Here is a 15,178-nt window from a genome sequence, read left to right on the forward strand (position 1 = left end):
GAAGATCTAGTTACAGGGCTCTTATTACCACTCTTTTCTTCAGTATTTCCTGATTTTCTAGTTCTAGAAAATGGAGGAACATATTTTGATGCTTTCCTTGATACATCGTCGTCTCTCAACTTCGGTTTGATTAAAGTCGTTGGTTCAGTCGTCAAGGCTTGAACTGAAACAGGACGTTTTTCTTCTACTTCTTTTGCTTCATCGAGCTTTAGCTTCTTCCCCTGGGAAGAAGTATCCCTCAATGCTTTAGCTGAAGAGTTTTCTTCTGTATTTTCCGTCTCGTTTTGTCTTTTATTCCGGGTTTTTCTGTTGAACACTTTTCTCTTTCCTCCCGCCATGTTGATCAATCAAGGCATGCAAAGCCGCCGAATTATTGACATTTTGATTGGCTCAAATAGTATTTGGCGGGAAAATGGTGAAAAAAGGCGGGGGAAAGGTCTGACTTCCAATTTACTTTCCTTAGTGGTTTTTTTTCCAGTATTATTTTTTATGTAAACAAAAAACGAAAAAGTCGGGAACCAATGTTTTGATATTTTTTCTGCGTTTAGATAGCTACTTTATTAAGAGTGTCAAACAGACATTTGTTTTGTTCTAGAAGTGAATGGGTGTGCAGTAAAGTCAAGAACTTCATCGCAATTTCTGCAAGAAGAAAAGAAAAGTTAAAGGAAAAGGTATTTTTACTTTGTGCATTAATTTGGTACTAAACTTCAGCTGAGGCTGCTGTAAAGTCAAAAGGAGAGGGTGTATTTCAAGAAAATGAACTTCGGTAGCTGTTTGTCTGGTGTACTACGTTCATCTAGTAATGGCAGCCATACATGCATGCGTCCAGTCATATCTATGATCAATCATTTACTAGCAATTTCAAGGTAAGCCAACTTAACTCGTAATTAATATTTTCAAAAATGGAATTAAAAATAATATCAGTGATAGAATCAAGATGAGAAGTACATGTCACAAGAATGTCCGCCATTTATAGCGAGAGTTCCTTCGAAGTAAGGAAAGCTACGTTTTTTGTGGGGGAGTGTGTGAGTGTGTGTGTGGGGGGGGGGGGGGGGGCATTTTTGAGGGTCAAACCGATTTAGCTTGACGGAAGCTGTTTCGTTGTTGTACCATGGATTTCTTACTTTGTGTGAAGGGAGGGCTTCAACCATTTTTGAAAAGTTTACTTCGAATGATCCCCCTGTCCCCCAATAATAAAACGTAGAGTTTAACAAATTTCTAGAGTTTGGAAATAGAGTATATCTGTATTCGGATTGATTTGACAAAAAAGGAGCCAACGTTTTCACTGCTGACAGGTTGAAAATACTAGTCGACCTCTTCCCCCTTGTTTAGATTATTATAGCCAACCCTCGGGACAACCCTCGAGACAGCCCTCGGGACAACCCTCGGAACAACCCTGGGGACAAAATCGTTTTTGGCTTAAACTCGTTTGTACAGTTGACATGGATGAATTATAAACATCGGGAGATCAATCGAAAATACAAGTAGTTACCCAAGACTGCTAGTGATTACACTTGTGTTAATCCACAGTAAATGTTCTCCAAGCTGGGGACATTTCCAAGTCTACCAAGTATCTATTTCTCCCATATTATATTTTTGTCAGACTGTATTACGCTTTTATGGTTAAGAAATGAAATGTGTTTGCAGTTTGTTGGAACATTTTGGACTCAGACCCAGTATGCATTCTACTCAGTTGAAAAATCAGTCTTAATAGCCATGAATTAATTATTAATGCAAGGGGACTGTGATCGGGAAATTCGCAAAAAAATGTATTCTATTTTGGAGGTCCCTCACCCCTTAAAAACACACAAGCACTTTTGAAAAGCTACAATTTTTGCCCCCCTCACCTCCCCCCGATTTTTGACCCCATCCACTTTCTCTCCGATGAATAATGAGCGACTGTAAAGTTTTTGAGAGAAATTTCAATTTTATTTCCATTTCATACGGACCGCTGATATTATGATAATCATGATATACGATTACCAGTTGCACATATAGGTGATCAATCCATCTCACAAATCTTTCATCCAAATGCCCTTTGACATTACTGGCCATAAGGTCAGTTTCTGGGTAACAAATGCTTGGAAATTTTATGGTTCCTAACGAACGAATGGTTCATTTCGACTTGTAGCTATTTGCTGTATTGTTCATAAGTCAATACGAGTAATTTAGCATTGTACTTTCATGAACTAAAACTCTGTATTTGATTGCCATAACCCTTGTTGTCCAACACCAGGCAATGGCTATATATTCCAATGAGTTGTTTGTGTATTCCATTCAGCACATTGTGATTTAGCAAGACCGCAAAATAGAAATGAATACTTGTATAGTTTCGAAGAGTGTCGCTTCGAAACTTGAATTATCAGCATTGTGATTATAATTACGAAAATAATTAAGTCCGCATTTACACAATTTGTTTATGTATAATTTGCTCCGATTTTCTCATAAAATTTAAAAAATAGATAAACAAACAAAAGGGCAAATAAATAAATAAAAAACAAAAATTCAAAGTAGACACCATATTGGTACATGGTCCTACATATCTTAAAACACTCACAGTGCTTGACAATCCAAAAGCTTTTAGTCGCGTTTGAATCTAGACTGAATTGAAGAATTCTTGGAAAATTTGTAGCATTCGTAGAAAGTTACGAATAAGCAGCACAGCGAAAAGTAAAATGGGGCTAACATTCAGCGGCGTAGCCGTAAGCATTGATTTTTATCATTTTCTTTGGATCTGTTTAACGGCTATTGTTGAACTATCCGTTAGAGTCCTAGTTCAGTCCTAGTCTTGAATGGATCCTCTGATGCTGTCCATCTAATATATATCCCTGTATCGGTGGAATGACCTCGTGTCGAGAGAGATATTGTTACACTTGAGGTCCAGTCCACCAATCACGGCCACGTCTCATTTTCTCCCAAATAATCGAACATTTCATACACTGTGAGCCTGTGTTGAGGCGGCTCGCGAATACGGGATAATATTGCAGCACTGTTTTGCGGTTCGTAGCTGGGCCGGAATAAAAGCCAAAGATGGCTACATGGTAAGTGACTATGCTTTTCGAAACTTTCCAGCAAGTATGCCAAATAATCATCGCTTTGATTCCATGTTTTATAGGACGTTTGGCATCGTTGGGTCTCTGGTTTTGGCCCTGCTTTCTTCGGTCCATGGTATTTCGTCCCAGGACGTGTCCGCGGCCAGACGAATAGGTATTTTCTTCTCATTTGTCTATTATCTGCCATAATATTTAGCTTTTTTACCCATGGAGGCAATCCACTGCTTTGGTGTTCAATCTTGCTCGTCTAAAGCAGTGAAATACGTCCTTGGGCTTTGGTATTCATGATTAGTTGCTAAATATCTCAAGCTATATGTGTTTAGCGTAAGCTTTCTTCGACAGTAATAGTTATCTAAACTAGGTGAATAATTTGCTCTTTGTATTGTTTACCCTGCATGACGTAGAAGAATGAAGTTTTCTTTTTAAATTATGTTTATTTTTCACACATAAATCACTTATCCTTACTTTACTAAACACACATTACTGTCTTTGGTAAACCACCCTGCACAGATATCCTCCTGTTGCAGGCTGTGGAATTTAAGCGCATAAAAGACCATTCAAATACCAATCACAAAGTTTTCTTTTGTCACTTCTTCTTTATTAAGTCTGATTTTTTGAGCTACTTTATTTGTCTAAAGATGGTTGCAAAAACTCTGAAATGCCGTCTTGATTTTGCGTGTATTTTCGCGTTTGTTCGTTTACGTAGCACGCAAATGATGTTCAATTATTGTAACAACAAAACAAGCGTATTTACAGGTTTTATAAGTACGGAGTAAAAGTATATTTGCATAAGTTTTGGTCCGTTGCATTTGCTGATGGTCGAGTTGATGAATACTGTTTTGTATCGAGTCTTTTCACGGATATTTGATATAACAACTGGGTAGGTGTAGCGTTGTACACGCGACCCGGACTAGATGTCTGACCTTTAGTAAATATTCAACTTTTCAGTTTCCATTTAGGATCAATTCACTCTATTAAAACGTTTTCATTAACAACAAAAGCTTTATTCTAAACACTAGAATTTGAATCAATATTCTTTGGGTACACAAACAATAAAATAGATTTGCCTTTATGATGCTCGTAAAGGGCGAAGGGAAGACTTTTTCGTCTCGAACGAAGTACGTTGTGTTACCAAAGCACTTGACCTTCGTAGATGGACTTTCAATGACTTGTAACAGAAATGTGCTTTGTCCATGAAATGCAACACCTCAGGCAAACAGTCAATCATTGTTAGAATCGCCCGACACCGCCACAGACTGTATTGTTCAGTGACCAAGATGAGACTTCGACATTCTTTGGATTTTATGAAGGTCCTAACATAAGCTTACAAAGAAGAAATCTCATTTCCGCCTCTTTTGACTTGAATTTTAGCAACACAATGATCTTGTGACGAAAATTAACTGTTTCATGGGAAAAAATCCTTTATTTTTGTATGTTTGGTCCTCGGTTCTTTAAATAATTTTGAGAGGTCGGTATATGTTTCTAATCTTCATCCCTTTAGCACATAACGTCGAGTTAGCGTGACAAATAATAAACGCTGTTTTGCGAACATACGTCTTTGCTTTCTTTGAATATTGCAATTAAAAATAATCGCATATTTTACAAATATAATTTCAAGTTTGGTAAAGAAAAAAAAATTTTTTTTTTTTTTCAAAATTTATCAAAATCTTTTTATTATATCTATTTTACATTCCTTTCTTTCAGTTCCTCGACAAAATATTTTACGTCATTTGTTAGCCTGAATATTTTTTAAATCAAAAATGATGACACATAAATGGCTTCTTGAACCCTTTAATTTTTAAGCTTTGCTACAACACGATAATCTGCTTCAAAATGATCTTATATATATTTACACTGTCATAACTAGCTAAAGAAAAACGTTGATACTGTAGACTAAAACGTCAAAATTAGTTTTGCCGACATGACGCGAGCAATAAATAAGGGAATTGTTTTATAGTACAGTTACCTATTGTATAAATTTTATATTATTATATAGATATCGATGAAATACCAGGTTTTCTCTAGTGTCGAAAACTTGATATCTTTCACCAGTGGAAGATACCATATCTTTCACACGTGAAGATATCGCTGTTGAATCGGCTTGCTATTTTAATAAAGAATTTTTGAGCTTTTGTTTTATTCAAGTTTCATCGATATCTATATAATAAACAGAACATTACATGGCCGCTTGGAAATACGAATTTTATCTTCTCGTGTTCAATTTAGATATCTCACTCGTTTGCTGCGCTCACTCGTGAGATATCGACACTCGCAGATAAAATTCGTATCTCCGCGCGCCCATGTAATATTCTCTATATATTATTGTACAAAATAAATATCCATTTGTAAGTCCCTATTTATCTTAACCCTTACATGGCATAGAAATGTGACTATATTTGTGGAAAATTCGTTTTTTTCCGAACTCAAAATCGTGTCTTTTTTTGTAAGTAAATCAAATGTTTAAGCATGGTCGGGAATAATAACTACAGAGCGAAAGCATGAGTTCGCATTTAAAAAATTCGAGCTTCGATACCGACGAATGTAGAGGTTTTCTCTCGTAGTTTTGCAGCTTTTTTCTAAATATTTTTTTGTTTTCCGTCAGTGTTAATTATAAGAAAATGTGTTTTATAAAGTAAAATATTTTGAAGGTTTCGTTTTGGTATTTTTCAATATTCATACCATTCGAAATACACGAAACAACATGTTCGTTTTGCTCAGACTTGCAAAATTATAAACTCATCAGTTAAGATAAAAGTATTTTTACAAAGAATATTCAAGAAAAATCGTGATATGTTAAAGTGAAACGAATCAATTTGTAAAATATTTTTAGAATATTTGTATTTCAAATTATTTAGTCTCCGGGAATGAAATATTTTTTAAATTTTGTTTCAGTTAGTATTGAGATTTTGCACCATCACGTGCTCAAGCCAATAATGCAGCTTGGGCTGCCTGTGGTTAGATGGCAGAACAATAAAATCCCTTTGCTCTTGGAAATTTATTTTTTTCTTATGTAAAATGATGATCGTATTGTTCTTGCCATCTTACATGGCAGCTGCCTGTGGTTATTTGTTTTCTTCAGAGAGGTTGATTGAGGTGTTCAATTGGAATTGGAATTTCCTTTTTATATGCTCGAAAGAAAATGGGATTTGGTTGAATGGGACAGTGAATTACGTCTGTAGAAATGCAAAAAAAACTAGATATTAGATTTCTCCAAAATTCCAGGACTAGCTGTTTTGGTTTGTTTTGTGTTGTTGTTGTTGTTTGTTTGTTTGTTTTTTGTTGTTGTTTTTTGTTTGTTTGTTGTTGTTGTTGTTGTTTTTCGCTTTTGCTTAAGCTTGGAGAGACTCTCTTCAGGAGTCTAAACTAAAAAACAAATTAAGAAAGCAAATGGGACAAACAAAAAGCTAGGAAAATATCCTTTCCATACATCTGACGTGATTCATGCCTCTAAGATATTCATGTTATAACATTAGAAAACTAATCCCAAGAACACAAAGAGATAAGATATATAAAAGATCTTATTTCAGAGCGATAAAGAAGCTAAATATCGGTGTTAATGACAGATATCTGATATGATTGACAATGTGTTCAAACAGGAGTTACTGGCACAAACATCGAATCAGACAATAAATATATCATTATATTCCAACTATGACCTTATTGTAACCGTAAAACTAAATATTTCTTAGGTATTTCCCAGAAGTTATACTTCATAGAGCTCTTTTCCCTTTCTTTTTGCTTTGGACTTGTTTTACGAATTACTTAACCTTTTTTCTCAAATTTTGATTTTAAACGCGTTTGTATTTGTGTCCTACTCTAGTTTAACTTTATTCTAACTTTATTTGACTGAATGAGTTTTTATGGCGTGGTATTTGGTTTTTGGATATAAAAAAAGGGGAAAACATTGGGTTGATGAAATGGAAACTAGTCCAAAATTATTAAAGACCTCAAATGCTTCTTATGATTCAAATCATTTAAAGTTTCAGTGAGGTTCGGTTACAGCCGATCAAACGCGACCCTTTAAATGGGTAAAGTAAACTCGCTACGAACATGGTTAGAACCTGATGTGTCATTGGTCACACTTGCGATCATTAGTAATACTGTTGTAAGCGCCTTTGTAATGCAGCTTGAGAATGTCATAAGGATCACCAGTCATTATGTATCACCGGGGAGGGGGGTGGGGGTCGGTCTTAGGATTTAGGGGGCATGATCACATCTGAAGGAATGATCAGGCGATACCTTGACAGGTATGAGAGGATATAATTAAAAAAAACCGTGATTTTTTGAGAGGGTCAGTTAGCGTTAATCAATGCCACAACAAAAATTCTTCCCCCCCTCCCCCCTCCCTTAAGTGACAGATAATGACCAATCTACTAAGCATTACCAACATGAAAAACTAACAAGACAATGTTTTTGATGACTTTTTTAATTTTTTGTAGTCAGAAGTGCTAATCTCGTAGAGGTGTTTGACCTGAGAGCCCTACCGGGCAATACGACAAAAGCAACAGGACCATGTCAGTCCAGGCCGCGAAGAAGAGGCGACGGATATGAACAGGACATCGCCTACAGAATGGAAACATCTTCCAAAGCCATGAGTCTCCCCACTCGCCTTTTATTCCCTCGACGCTTCCCGAAAACCTTCGTAATAATGGCGACTATAAAAGCCGCCATGGATAACAGAGGAAGTTTGTTTTCAATTTTTAACAGTGAAGGCCACATGTCCCTAGCTTTCACTATTAATCCTGTTGGATTAGTGTACCGAACGAAAAGTGGACAGACCAAGAGCGTGTCCTTCTCTGCAAGCCTTGCAGATAACGAATGGCATCGAATAGCGTTGAGTGTCGGCGAGAAGATGATTATCATGGTGGCTGACTGTGAGACTGAGGTTGGCGTTGAATCGTACATAGACAAACCGAGTGATTTCCCGTTACACATCAATACATCTGGAGACACAGTGCTCGGGAGCCAGTTAGAGGATGGCACCAATTTTAGGGTAGGTATCGGACCCCTGTACTTGAGGTCTAAATATTGATTGGTTGCAGTCATTATGGCGGCCCGCATGTTGGTTTAGGATTAACAAAGAGACATAGTGAGAAATGTTTTTGTACCAAGACTGAGAGTCAAGAGAAAAAGACATGGCGGCCATGTTGGTTTAGGATTAACAAAGAGACATAGTGAGAAATGTTTTTGTACCAAGACTGGGAGTCAAGAGAAAAAGACATGGCGGCCATGTTGGTTTAGGATTAACAAAGAGATATAGTGAGAAATGTTTTTGTACCAAGACTGGGAGTCAAGAGAAAAAGGCATGGCGGCCATGTTGGTTTAGGATTAACAAAGAGATATAGTAAGAAATGTTTTTGTACCAAGACTGGGAGTCAAGAGAAAAATACATGGCGGCCATGTTGGTTTAGGATTAACAAAGAGAGCTAGTGAGAAATGGTTTTGTATCAAGACCGAGAGTCAAGAGAAAAAGGCATGGCGGCCATGTTGGTTTAGGATTAACAAAGAGAGCTAGTGAGAAATGTTTTTGTACCAAGACTGGGAGTCAAGAGAAAAAGACATGGCGGCCATGTTGGTTTAGAATTAACAAAGAGAGCTAGTGAGAAATGTTTTTGTCCCAAGACTGGGAGTCAAGAGAAAAAGACATGGCGGCCATGTTGGTTTAGGATTAACAAAGAGATATAGTGAGAAATGGTTTTGTACCAAGACTGAGGGTCAAGAAAAAAAGACATGGCGGCCATGTTGGTTTAGGATTAACAAAGAGATATAGTGAGAAATGATTTTGTAAGGGACGGTAGATTTTTTATTTGGGGGAGGGGGAGGGGCTAATTGTCAAGGTGATGACATGCGGCAGGGGAAGAAGAGAGCTTCAACTCCAATATTTCAGTATGCATTGCTTTTATTTTAACGCTTTTAAATTGCTATCATTTCGTTTGTCTTAAGGGTTCAGTTTATGATTTACGGATTGTGCCAGACTCCACACGCATGGGAAGCTATTGCGAACAATTCGTTCCCGACTGCGATCGCCCGATTCCAAAGTTTGTAGTGAGAAAAACAAGACAGGCTGGATTTCCAACGACTGATACTCCAGGAACCGTTGTCGTTGGCAACGTTAAATATGTAAGTATTATATTAAAAGATAAATGATTAGAATGATTATATTTTTAACTTTCAAATTTATTTCCTTTCTTAATATATGTATTTGTGTGTGTGTATTTCAAGATATAGAGCTACTACCTGTTAGAGATGTTTCACTAAACCGTTATTAATATCATTATCATTTTCATCATCATCATCACTATCACTATCACTATCACCACCATTACCATCACCATCACCATTACCATCACCATCACCATCACTATCACTATTACTACCACCATCATTATCACTATCACTGTTGATTTTCACTACCACTTTTATAATTGAGTCAATGTTTTTTTCATAGATTCCAGGAGTACCAGGAAGACCAGGACCTCCAGGACCTCCAGTAAGTTTAAAAGAATATATATTCTTATATAGCGCATTATACTTAACAGATAAAACAGCTTTTTCGGTGCTCCGTTCAGTAATAAAGCACGCAGGAAGTGGCGTAAGCACGAAAGAAGTGTAAGGAGAAGCACGAGCCGTAGGCGAGTGCATCCATGACACTTCTTGAGTGCTTATGGCGCTTCCTATGTAAGGAAGCACAGGAGAGACGAAACAAGTAAATTAAAAATTAAAAAAAGTAAATCTACTCTCTTGACGTGGGGCAGCGCTTTCCTCGCTATACGCTACCCTTAGTTTCCGTATTTTTCGGGGGGGAAAGGGTGGAAACAAACGCTCAATGTTTGTTTATGTTTGAGGCTTGTTTGAGTTGACTGCACTGTGGTAATGATTGTTATGTATGTCACTGAGATGTACCCTGCGAGCAGAGGTTTTGAGATGTACCCCTTGTGTTTCCTCTCGTAGGGAGAACCAGGTTTAGAAGGACCTAAAGGTTTTTCAGGAGCTAAAGGAAACAGAGGACCTCAAGTATGTTATGCCATTCATTTATTTTCAAAACTAACTTTCATAAATAGTACCAACTCACAAACACTGAACGCTAAACTTCTTCTATACCTCACTCGGCCAGCATAGTTTACAAATCAATTAAAAGCAATATCAATCTATCTAACAGCTAATCAACCAACTTACCCCCAACCTACCCCCTAACAAAACTCCAGTTCAACGAAAAACCTCCAACTTACTTTTAGTCCTACCAAACAACCAACCAACTGACCATGAGGAGCAGGCCTAGCTCAGTTGGTTAGTGCGCAGCCTTCAGAGCTTGAGGTCCATAGTTCGCATTATAAAGATATAACTAGCTAAAAACTAGTGTGAGCTGCGTCGGTGTTTCTAATGAAACAGTAATGATGAAAAGGTAAATTATACACCGTGAAAAGATGAAAAAACTTACTGACGTTTCGGACGCTAGTCCTTCGTCGGAGTAAAAGAGAAAGAAGTGGTAGAAAGGAGTGTATATATGATAGAATAAGACAAAAGAAACCAATGAGAGCAAGGTAGGCAAGGAAACAAAAACAAACAATCAAAAGACAAAAGAAAAGGTTAGTTGAAAATAAAGCGTTCATTAATCCCGTTGGGACTAAGAGTGCCCAATAGGTGAATAAGCCGCATTTCTTTGGTCTTGCGACAATCATTGTTGCCGTTAAGCAAAGAAAGACCGAAAACAATGAATTCGGTCTTTCTTTGCTTAACGGCAACAATGATTGTCGCAAGACCAAAGAAATGCGGCTTATTCACCTATTGGGCACTCTTAGTCCCAACGGGATTAATGAACGCTTTATTTTCAACTAACCTTTTCTTTTGTCTTTTGATTGTTTGTTTTTGTTTCCTTGCCTACCTTGCTCTCATTGGTTTCTTTTGTCTTATTCTATCATATATACACTCCTTTCTACCACTTCTTTCTCTTTTACTCCGACGAAGGACTAGCGTCCGAAACGTCAGTAAGTTTTTTCATCTTTTCACGGTGTATAATTTACCTTTTCATCATTACAGTTCGCATTATAGTTCGATCCTCAGGAGCTCCACGTCTGTTTTGACTTCTCTCTGTTCTGTTTAACTTTAATTAAATACCCGTAAAAAGGAGCACTGATAGTAAGAGGAGGGTACAGGGCGCACCTTCGAGCGCATTAAACATGAGCCCCTGGCTCGGGAGATTTGGGCAACCACTCCACTCCTTTTTATCATCGTCAACCGCCCGCAACAACTATTTACGAACTAATTAAAACCAAATCTACCTAATCCACCGTCTAACCAATCAACCAACAACCTATTCAACTACCAAGTCAATCAGCCAACCCCCTTAAAAAAGCTCTAAATCACTATATTAAACAACCTTCCTACCTAACAACCAACCAAACATCCAACCTACCAACCGATAACCTTCTAACCAATCAACAAACAACCTACGTAACTAACCTGCCTACCATTTACCAATATCTACCCCCACTACTTTACAACAAACAAACAAATGACCATTTTAAAACTAACTCACACCAGCCAACTGAAATCTCATTTAAGATTTTTAAGCCAGGTAAGCAACCTATCAAATTACAATTTACAAAATACCCACGAACAACGAAACGATTACAAAACATAGTAACCAATTTATTCGCAGTATAGTGCGAAAGTAGATATAAGAGCTTAACCCTACCGAGAATATCTCTTAAGATCGAAGATGTTGAATTTTGTGGAGGGAGGAAACCCACAGGTAGCCCAAGCTTAGTTTCTGTGGCGTCTTGTCATAAGGGAATGTATGGGGATTCATCAAAAATTTCAATAAAATCATTGAAACGTGAGATAAAGCCTCGAAATTTTACTCGATCATTGAGAAATAGCACTTCTTTCGCTCTGTGTGGTTATATTTTGAATTTAGCCAGTTTTAAGATCCCCCCCGTAAGAAATAATTATTCTCAGCCAAGCCAAGCTTGGGCTACCTGTGGGAAAACCAGGCGAAAATCCCTCGAATACCACAAACTCAACTCACCAATGACACTGAGTCCAAATCCATTCTTACAGGGTCCTACTGGAATTCCTGGACCTGCTGGTAGGAGAGGACCTGCAGGACCTGCTGGACCAGGAATCAAAGTGGTACGTATACCGTCATTTACACTATCCTTGTAGCATGCAGGGTTTTCAATAGAAGCCGGAAACCGGCAGATTCCGCCGTCTACTCTTGCTAATTCGGCAGCCTACTCAGCCAATTCCCAATGTAATTGTAAATCTTCATTAAAGTTCTTTAAACTAGCAAAATGTGTCAATAAAATAAATTTTAACCCAATCTTTGTTGCTATACTACGAAAACTTGCAACGCAATCGAAACTACAACGATCGTTGTCTCGTTGTCCGCCATCTTGAATTTTTGTGAGAAGAGTGAGACTGGTGACAAGTATGCCTCGATTACATGCTCCAGTGATATCCGGTTTGCCGCCTATTTTCATTTCATAACCGCCTACCAAAAATTTTATTGACAACCCTGAGTATGCATGACGTCATAGTCGCCATGTTTAATTACGTTGGCTCGAAATTACGAGTTTGTCATTCTGTTGCTATGGCAAACAACATAGCGGGAAAGATTTTGGTTCCTATTTACATGGGAAGGAATGAACATCACCTATTGCAGTTCTTGCATTCATGTTGTTATACACAATGAACCCCTTCTCAACAATAAATTTGAATGCGAGGCTTACATGGAAATACGAAAGAAGTGTCACAAATTCCATCGAGAAAAAGTGTGATTTTTTCGTGGTTTTTTTAATGTTAGCCTCGCATCCACAATAATTTTGAGAAGGCGCCATTATCAAAGCTAGCTTATCTTCTGTTTTCTATCTTCATCTCTTTTCCTGCTTCATTTTATAGAATTGGCGACGAATTCAAGTTTCTGACACGAAAGGGCCTGGTACTAGTTCTGGAGGAGCTCCAATCGTTATCCCACCTGCTGTGGTGAGTATGACGCAATTGATTACAAAAGTTCCCGTTCCTTCCCCCCCCCCCCCCCCCCCCCCTTTTTTTTCTTTCACCTTTCATTCTCTTCCCTCTCCTATTCGTTTTCGGTTACGTCCTAATGGATGGCCACGTAAAATGGCGGTCCCGTCTTTCCACACTACCTCACACTGCATCGGAGAAAAGCTGAAAAAAACTGAGGACGTAAAGAAACCCTGGCAGTTACCACTTCAGTGTCTGGCCTTTACTAATAATTTCTCTTTTTTTCTTTTGTAGCCTGGTGACCAAGGGCCTCGCGGACCTCGTGGTCAGAGAGGAACATCGGTTAGTCAACGTTTAATCATAATTGAGTTTCCTGTGGTCAGCACGACAAACCTTTTCTCACGCGGCAGCCATGTTGATTGGATTCAAGCCCTTTAGTTTTTCATTCTCTCTTGGAAATAATCATGGTCCCATGTGATAAGGGTCCATTCTATAGCAGAGCGGAGGATGGAGGAGAAAATGTTTTTGATGTAAAAAATTTTCCGGGCCCCCACCTAATAGCATTGATATTTTTCGGGTAACCCCTTCAATCGTTTAAAAGGTCCTCCCAATCCACCCAATCCTCCTTTTGACCTTTCAAGGTCCCCCATGTTCCACTAAAAAAAATTTTGAGGGCCCCCCATTTTCTCCTCCACCTCCCCCCCCCCTTCCCCCTCGGACTTAAATTATGACTGGTCCCTTATCGCATGACTGTGATGGCTTGTCCACCATGACTTCCGAGGAGACTCGACATGATAATGATGATGATGATGATGCTTTCTAGAATTGTTTTCTCGCGCAATGTGATTGGTCTGGCAGAGTCGAGATGTTGGCGTGACCGTGTCTGCGCCGACTTTATTCCGTGTTCCGGGCATTTGATTGGATGGAGAGCAAATTCTCGTGCAATGTGATTGGTCTGGCGTATTCCTTGCCGTGTCACGTTCGTGTTCGTGCCGTGAGCTTTTCACAGTCAAACTGCTCTATGAACTTTATCTTAATATTCTCTTGCTTAATTCTATAAGAAATTCCATCTAATTGTAAATTTTAATTGTTTTTATCCAGGGAAATCCTGGCCCTCCAGGAGAGAAGGGAACCATGGGAGATCCAGGTGAAGTGGTCAGTATTCTCCTATTTATTATTAAGTATTATTGATTATTAATATCTATGTTCTTATTATCTGGTTGCATGGCCAATAGTACTAAGAGTGTTGACGTATTGTCATTATTCCAGGGACCAGCAGGACCAGTTGGTATGAGGGGACCAAGAGGACTTCCTGGCAAAAGGGTAATTAAATTCGTCCTCTTTATAATAGGCGAACAACTTTAGTATGACGACTATATGCACTACGCACCAACACGGGTTTGAATATTCTATGCGTACAACTGAGGGAACAAAACCGTATACCAACAAATTTAATATTCTAAGCACACAACTGAGCTCTCATTTTGTTGGAGGAAGGAAATCCGGAGAACCTGGAGAAAACCTTTAGTGGGAACTAGAGAACGACACATTAAGGAAATTCTATTCCCATGTGGCGTCCGCAGGACGGCCGGCAAATCCACGACCCAACCCGTAGGCCTCACAGTGGTGAAAAACGAACGTTTTACTCCTAGACCACGCTTGAAAAGAGAGAGAGGATTGAGAAAACTGAACTTAGTCTAGAATCCAACCGGTACACCATTGATCCTCTCGAAGAACACCACAGTGTAAATATGCCTAAACGCACAGGCCTCTATTTAAACCAGCCTAAGCTGAATTTGACTGCTCTGTCAAAACATTGGTTATAAATAATTTATACCCAATAGACTCTATCAAGACCATAAGGGACATATAGTCTCCTGGCTTTATGTATCATTTATGAACCACTAACAAAGTATCTTGTATTATTTTCGTAGGGTCCTCCCGGTAATGATGGGCTAAGAGGAGCTGCTGGGGCACCTGGACCTAAGGTGAGAAAACAGTCAATAACTAAGTAGCATTAATAGTTCCTAATTTAGATTCGTATTTGCGGATTTTAAGGATATCAATGTATTGTTTTCAGCACAAAATTAAAAGCAGTTTTGTTTCGTCTCGTTGCGCGAGTTTGCCCTCTTGCGTCGTTTTGTGAAGATACCTAATTG

At 38.4% G+C, this 15,178-nt stretch overlaps 1 protein-coding gene across 1 annotated transcript in view; it reads left to right on the forward strand.

Moving 5' to 3' along the window:
• Positions 1-2,892: 2,892 nt before the first annotated feature.
• LOC116308258 (uncharacterized) overlaps positions 2,893-15,178 on the forward strand; it is a gene marked incomplete at its 3' end in the record, with an annotated part of 38,725 nt that continues 26,439 nt past the window's right edge. The window contains 12 exon segments of the mRNA XM_089024877.1: positions 2,893-3,041; positions 3,116-3,207; positions 7,493-8,046; positions 8,997-9,173; positions 9,502-9,543; positions 10,005-10,067; positions 12,114-12,185; positions 12,954-13,037; positions 13,314-13,361; positions 14,121-14,174; positions 14,289-14,342; positions 14,954-15,007. Of these exon segments, the coding sequence (XP_088881003.1) occupies positions 3,031-3,041; positions 3,116-3,207; positions 7,493-8,046; positions 8,997-9,173; positions 9,502-9,543; positions 10,005-10,067; positions 12,114-12,185; positions 12,954-13,037; positions 13,314-13,361; positions 14,121-14,174; positions 14,289-14,342; positions 14,954-15,007 (1,305 nt within the window).

The sequence above is a fragment of the Actinia tenebrosa genome, unplaced genomic scaffold (assembly GCF_029948245.1).
Source record: "Actinia tenebrosa isolate PJP-AT-01 unplaced genomic scaffold, QUT_ActTen_1.0 PGA_scaffold9__36_contigs__length_13948895, whole genome shotgun sequence".
Taxonomy (NCBI): domain Eukaryota; kingdom Metazoa; phylum Cnidaria; class Anthozoa; order Actiniaria; family Actiniidae; genus Actinia; species Actinia tenebrosa.